The following is a 7,541-nucleotide window of genomic DNA, read 5'->3' on the forward strand; positions in this document are numbered from 1 at the left end:
ACACATTTTATGCTTTTAGCCATGAATAATTGTGAAGTATTAAGCACCTTTTGTCGTATTTGATTGGTTTTACTTTAATTTTGTAGTAAAAGATAAGGTGCAGGGGAACCAATAATAATGGAAGCAAAAAGGTTGAATTCAGAAGCAAATAAAGGACAAGTGTGGCTGACGATATTCATGATAAGTCTCCAGCCTGGTGATAATCTATCAAGGCCACCATCAGACTTAACCAGAGAATGGGATTTTAAGAGAAGTTGTGACAATATTTTGTGACAAGGCATCAGATTTGTGATAAGGCGTTAGGATTATCATCAGCCTTAGGCAGAAATTATAAAAAAGAAAGAGGAGCTGACGACATCCATGATACGTCATTAGACTCTTGATATGTCATCATCCACATCGTTAGCCTTAGGCGGAGCTTATCAATAGTGAAGGAAATCTGACGCCATTCCTAAAAAGGTGTCAGACCCTTGATAAGGCATCACCTAATGGTGTCACCTGTCCGAGAAATTTTATTAAGTTGTTATTTTATTTCCTTAATTACACTCAAGTATAAATAGAAGCTTTTAGGGTTTTCTAATGATCATTAACATATCTTGAAATATATGTTATGCACAATTTTTATCTCTCTCGAGTTCCAATACGTTCTAGAACATTATTGTTGAGAGAAGATTGTCATAAATATTTTGGGAGGTTTGTATTGAGATTCAGTTCAAGTTACACTTCTTGATTTTCATCATCGTTGTAAGTTAATCTGCCCAACTATGAATTCAACTTGTGTACTTGTTTATTACATAATGAGTGGCTAAACTCCATTAACCTAAATTATGGGATCTAGGGTTAGGTTTTGATAAGGTGCTATGAATTCAAGATTCAATATGTGGTAGGATTTTTTGATAATTCTGAAGCTTTAATTAACGTATGTTGGTTGCAAATAGTAGACGCACCTGCTTTGATTTGTTTGAGAAAGAAATCAAATATAATAGGAAGTGAATTATCAATAGGGACTTGAAAATACTTCTTTTCATAATCAGCGTTGTAACAAGGTTGGTTAACCTGAGGTAAAATCTGGGAAATGAGTAGAAATTCCCTAAGTCCGAGAGGATTAGGTAATTAAACGCTTAAGTAGGTCTAGAGATATTTAAGCATAACATCAATAAAGATAGCTTGTTATCCTACCCACCATGAGAATCTTGAATCACCTTTAGTATCTGTCATGTACCGTCAGCCCTAGTGAACATAATTCTAGTTATGTCATAAACTCTTGATTGCAAACATCGAAATTAAAGTGACAAGCAATTATTCGTTAAACTTAAACCCCCATTTCAGGAAATATTAAACTATCAGTGAATTAAATCGTAAACAACTTGGGTTAACACCTTGTTACCTGTGGGATTCGACCCCAACCTAGTTGGGTTTTATATTGAAAATAATTGCTTACACCCATTCAAGTGTGCAATTTGAGCGTTATCCAAAATGGAGCCGTTGCTAGGGAATACGATTGTAAACTAAATGTTTGTGTGTGCTAATTGACTGTTAGTTAAGTTTCCTAGATTAAAATTTGCTTTTTTGTGTGTGTAATTGTAAGATCCTTGTTTTTATGCCAAAAACAAGAAGTTCTGGAGAACTGTTATTACCAATTAATCCAGAACCGCAGCTGATTGGGAGAATGGCAGAACAGCAAGAGGTTGACAGACTGGCAGACTTAGCCAGGGCTCATGTGAACGTATAGAATGAGGGTTAATAAGTACTTCATCCAAACCTTGGTGATGAAGACTTGGGTGATGAGGAATTGCTGAATACTCAAAATCCAAGGCAAGTACAGCAAATTGCTACACCAGTGCAGCAAAATTTCAATAGAAATCATCCAGTCAGAGAAAGGTATGGTCAACAGCCTATCCAATATGAGGTTGATGACGATGATGAAGGAATGGATGGAGCAAGTGCAACAGGTACGATCATTCCTCTACCGTTGGTATCTGGTGCAAAATTTAGCATAACAAGTACCATGATTCAGCTCCTGAATTTGAATGGATTATTCGGTGGCCTCCCTGGTGATAATCTGAACATGAACTTGGTGAACTTTATCACCATCTCAAAATCTTTTGATAATTTGGGAGTGAGCCAGAATGCGATCCGATTGAGATTGTTTACACTGTCTCTGTCTTGAGAGGCAACAATGTGGTTAAATTAGCTTACGCCTGATTCCATTACCTACTGGAGAGAGTTGAAAAAAGCATTCCTAGAATGGTTTTTTCCACCCTCCAAGAGGGTACAGTTGATAGATAAGATTAGCAACTTTAGAAAGCTCCCTACCGAAGCTTTGCATGAGATATGGGAGAGGTTCAAGAAGAAGCTGATGCAGTTTTTGAACCATAATATGATGGTCCTACACTTGATGGAGACTTTGTATAGGGTATTCAACTCTGTAACAAAGCTGATTGTAGATAATGTTCCTGGTGGTTCGTTTATGGATCTGTCTTTTTAAGATGCCTCAGATATGCTAAATAAGATGACCAAACAGAGTCGAGCTTATTTTGTGGTAGCTAGCCCGACTATTCTGTTGGTTTGACTGCGGAGCAGCGCAGAAGAGATAAGGAGCGAGACCAAGACATGGCCCACCTAAAGACACAGATGGACTTGCTTACCAAGAACTTGATGTTAGGCAAGATTGAAAAGGTCAAAGCTATGGAATCTCAGTGCACTGTGGCTACTAATGTAGATAGAGAGGCAAACTATGTGAGTAATCAGGAGGTTTTTGAGGTAGTAGCCAAGGGAATCAAGGTAAGAACTTTTATGACAAGCCTAATTATAAAGATAAGGAGCAAGGAAATTGGAGAAGCAATAATGATAGGAGTGGTTTATATGTCCTCTTAGAAGTTGGAATGTTGCACCAACTAGCTCTGGCAAGATGTCCATGAAGGACTTGATGGAAAAATTATTGAAGGGAGTTGAGGCTACCATGAAGGACTTGATGGAAAAATTATTTAGGGGAGTTGAGGCTACCAAATTGGGGGTAACTACTATGAAGAGTGAATTCTCTACCCTAAGTGAGTTGGTTAGTTCACACTCCACTTCTATCAAGCAGTTGGAGCAGCAGATAAGCCAACTTTTTGCAACACTGAACCAGAGAAAAAGTGGTACTTTACCTAGTGATACGGTTCAGAATCCGCGGAATGATGGCTCATGTATGGCGATTACCACTAGGAGATGAAAGATGTTACTTGGCCCATCTGTAAGAAAATATGTAGATGGTAAAGAAGTTGTTGAGAAATCTGAAGAAAGCAGTCCAGTGGAGTCTGAGAAGCTGGATAGTTCTGTTGATGCTTCGGATAAGTAAAAAGAGAAGGAAGAGGAAGTGGTGTTGAAAACTATTCCAAGACCACCATATCCCTTTCCTCAACAACTGAAGGAAAAAGTTGATGATGCAAAATTTAGCAAATTCATAGCAATGCTCAAGCAACTGACAATAAATATGCCTCTGGTTGAAGCACTTGAGCAAATGTCAGGATACACGAAGTTCATAAAAGACCTTGTAACTAAGAAATGAAAGGTTATCCATGAGCCTGAGGACAATTTCTCCATTGTGGTGCTATCTCTACAAGGTCTTTAGTGTAGAAAAAGACAGATCCGGGAGCATTTACCATCCTGTGTACTATTGGTTCCCTAAAATTCATAAAAGCACTATGCAATCTGGGAGCCAGTATAAATCTAATGCCACTGGTTGTGTACAAGAAATTGGACTTGGGGGATCCTACCCTAACAAATGTGCGATTGGTAATGGCAGATAGGTCTGTGAAGCGGCCTGTGGGCATACTACATGATGTTTTTGTAAAGGTAGCCAATTTTATTCTGCCTGCTGATTTTGTGGTCTTAGATTGCGAGGTAGATTTTGAAGTGCCCATTATCTTGGGTAGGCCATTACTTACAACTGGGAGATTGCTAGTAAACATGGGAGTTGAACGAGATAAAGTTCAAGTTCAATGACAAAGAAGCACGTTTTAAAATACACTCATCCATAATTCAGCAAAAAGAGATGAGTGCTTTCTCAATCGTTGACATCTTCTATGATGATGGTAAAGGGGTATCAACAGGTTGTATTGGAAAAGTCTAAGTAGTCAAGATAACCAAGTCGTGCCGCGATAGTAAATCAGGCACTACTGGGAGGCAACCCAAAATTTTTATGTTTAAGCAAGTGTTTTTACTTTTATAATTAGGACTTAGTATAGAGAAGGTGAAAAATGAGGAGGTCAGCTGAAAGGTCATGACGGCATCTCTGATAAGCCATCACAACTGTGATAAGCCATCACAATTGTGATAAGCTATCAAAAATGTCGTCAGATAGGCCAAACTCAAGGTACTTTCTATTAAGACTGACGACATCAGTGATAAGCTATCACACTTGTGATAAGACTTCACAAGATGTCATCAAGAAGTCCTTGAACGCATTGCTAAAACATTTTGGGCCCAGTTCAAAAAATCCAACTGGGCCCACAATCGAACCTCCTTATGTTCCCGCCTATGTTATTTTCTTTCCTTCTTTAGTTTATTTCTTTCTTTAATTAGTTTATTTACTTACTAATTCCAACTAATTTCACCAAGTTAATCAAGAAGAACAAGCTCCCTTATGTGTGGGTTTGAAATTCAAAATCAAGAATTTCTTCCAACTTCCTCTTGTGCATGTAATCATATTACGGGCTCCCATCAGGTATGCTCTAAATTTATCTCTTCTTTTATTTTAGTAAGTGATAGATGGATGAAAAACCCAGTTTCTAAGAGTTTTGAACCAAATTCAACTTAAAAAGAGGCTAAAAATTGCACCTAGGGTTTGCTGTGCAGGCCCAAGGTTTAAAAGTCAGCTCATAAATTGGAACTCGAGTGAATTTTGAGGAATAATGGGACCAAAAATTGAGTTAAAGTCAAAAGTGGGGTTCTAATAAGATTTAACGACATTCATGATGTTGTTATATCTTATCAGGAATGTCATCAAATGTTGCTAAGAGTGAAGTGGATTATATTTAGAGATGACGACATTCATGATAGGATATCACAATTGTGATGGCTTATCAAAAATATCGTCAGAAGTTAATAAAGTTTTGTAGGTTTTGTCTAAGGTTGATGACAATTGTGATAAGCTATCATAGTTGTGATGGCTTATTAAGAAATGTCGTCACACCTGGAACCTGAAGCATGAATGAGCCTTCTCAAAGGATGTGAAGCTTAAATGATTAATGTGTTTATGCTCTTGACGATTGATTAATTTTTTTCTATTGCTACAGGAACTTTATAATGGCATCTAAAGGAGAGAGTCCTCATCTTACCAAGAAGGAACAACAAAAAAGTGTACGCCGGAAACTCATTGATGAGGAGTCTGATTATGAGAAGAAGAACCTCTGTGGTGGAAGAGAAAAAAGAAGCAAAGCCCTACAAAACCTCCACCACCCCTAATAGTTGAGGTTGATGATTGTGAGGACACTAAAACAACAAAAGCTTCTGAGCAGGAGGCATCTGAACATTCTAAACATGAGCAGCATAAGTCTGAATATGCTGAATCTGGAGAAGAGGAACAGGAAGGGTTTGAGGAGTCTGAGTCTGAGGGAACAGTATCCGGATCCCCGTCCACTAAAAAACAAGATGAAGAGTCTCCAGCTCGGGGAACACTTATCAAATGTAAGAACCCTAAAGTTTGAGACAATGCTAGATGGAAAATTCCTAAAGCAGAGGGCTTCTTCACTGCTGGGCTTCGCAGAACTAATAGAAGAAGAGCTAAAAGGCCGATTCAGGAAGAAAAGAGGATTATCACCCAAGGGTTGAGTAGGTACCCTGAATTGGAACAGAATTTCCAAGAGTACGGCTTGGGATGGACCACAAAAGGGGGAGGCTTACTTTGCCCTGCACTGGTCTGGGAGTTTTACGAAAACTACCAAGCTCAGTTAGAAAACATATGTAGACCAGAAGAAAGAGTTGCAAACCAGACCCTGGTGGATAGAGTTCAGGTAAGGGGAGTAAGGGTTAATGTCTCAATCATAACCATCAATAGGTTCTTGCATGGCCCCAACTTCACTCCTTAGACCACTGTACCATCAGTCTATGCTCGAATTAAGAATCGAGCAAAATAACAGCCATGGTTGGCCAATATCATAGCCAAAGGTGAACTAGCATGGGTGACCAACCCAAATGAGAGAATCTGTAAGTCCTCTTTGACTCAAGAGGCAAAGTTTTGGTAGGGTATAGTGCATATATGGTTGATGCCCACTGATGAAGATAATATTCTGGGTGGTAACCGAGCTATCCTAGTAGCAAGCATGGTGCATAAGCTCTCCCTAAGTTGTAAGGAAATCATTGGCGATGAGATGAAGATTAGAATGTCGAGAATGGACACTGCTTATCCTTTTCCTTATCTTATCACAGAGTTATGCTGAGCTACTAATGTGCCAAATATTATAGGGATTGATAATGACATTTCTGCTCAAAAGAGTCACAACCCCATACGGTATGATGAAAATCATCCAAGACTGAGACTTGATAGATGTGCAGAGGTAGCAGTATACCCTCCAGTTATAGATGTCGGTTCAGCACCTAATGTGTAGGTGCAAGATTCTAAGACTGTGCACCCAACTTCTTTAGCACATGCAGGTTTTGTGCCTGACAATGAACCCAACCCCTCAGCTCCTACAACAGCAGCAGGATTTATAGTTCATCCAATTGATATCAAAAAAGTGGCTAAATAAGCCAAATAGTGTGAGGCACAGCTAGATGCCTTTGCCAAATAGTTTGTTGCTATAGTAGAGAAGAGAACCAACGCTGCCCTTGAGCCTTTTCTGACATTTCCTGAACGGGTTACAGATTTAGAGAACTGATTTGATGCACGGGCAAAAAAATATCAGGGGCTGATCTTGCTAAATTCAGAGCGGTAGTGGACAAGGTAAAGGTAGATGTTGGAGTGTTGCAGTAGTATTAATTTATGGTGCCGATAGGTCCAGTTATGGAAGAATCTGAGGAAGAAATTCCAATACTTGACCTTACTGGAGATTCACCAAAGAAAAAGAAGAAAAGAGGGGAGAAAAAACGCAAAGATAAGGGAGAAGAATTGGATAGGGAGGAAGAAAGAAGAGTGAAAAAGAAGGCTGAAAAAGAGGAATTCAAGAAAGTAAGAATTGAGTCCCTAGCGGAAAACGACAAATGGGAGGCAGTCATCCGAGCTAGGGATGCAGGTGCCTCATCTAGCAAAGCTCCAACCACTGCAAGGCTAAGTGCTCCCGATAGAGAGAAAATAGCTGATGATGCAGCGAAAGGGTCAGAGACCCATAAGACTCGCGCTTGATTCACTCCAGGTATGCCCTAAATCCTGAGTTCATTTTATTTTCAATTTTAAGTTTAGGGTGTAGGGCAGAATGTTGTTGTAAAAATTTATGGTAGATAATTATGAGTAATACGGGTACTTGAGGTAGTTAGCTTGTTTTGTGACTGTTGAGCACCTCTCCATTGGTCTGATATATTACTGTGTGAATTACATCTATTTGTGACCATGGCGTATCTTT

At 39.1% G+C, this 7,541-nt stretch overlaps 1 protein-coding gene across 1 annotated transcript; it reads left to right on the forward strand.

Annotated features, from left to right (window-relative positions):
* The first annotated feature begins 2,634 nt into the window (after positions 1-2,634).
* LOC124898589 (CAX-interacting protein 4-like) lies at positions 2,635-7,324 on the forward strand. Its single transcript, XM_047412227.1, has 6 exons — positions 2,635-2,784; positions 3,089-3,140; positions 3,252-3,336; positions 5,280-5,398; positions 5,491-5,670; positions 6,978-7,324. The coding sequence occupies exons 1-6, from the start codon at positions 2,635-2,637 to the stop codon at positions 7,322-7,324; spliced, it is 933 nt and encodes a 310-aa protein (XP_047268183.1).
* Positions 7,325-7,541: the final 217 nt, after the last annotated feature.

Source organism: Capsicum annuum, chromosome 5, assembly GCF_002878395.1.
Source record: "Capsicum annuum cultivar UCD-10X-F1 chromosome 5, UCD10Xv1.1, whole genome shotgun sequence".
Lineage (NCBI taxonomy): Eukaryota > Viridiplantae > Streptophyta > Magnoliopsida > Solanales > Solanaceae > Capsicum > Capsicum annuum.

What these genes read in the sequence shown, in the direction of transcription:
- LOC124898589 (XM_047412227.1), top strand. Translation starts at nt 2,635, where the DNA reads ATGGACTTGCTTACCAAGAACTTGATGTTAGGCAAGATTGAAAAGGTC. An exon ending in TAGTAGCCAAGGGAATCAAG is followed by an intron (nt 2,785 to 3,088) that starts GTAAGAACTTTT and finishes TCTATCAAGCAG; the next exon opens with TTGGAGCAGCAGATAAGCCA. An exon ending in ACTGAACCAGAGAAAAAGTG is followed by an intron (nt 3,141 to 3,251) that starts GTACTTTACCTA and finishes GAAAATATGTAG; the next exon opens with ATGGTAAAGAAGTTGTTGAG.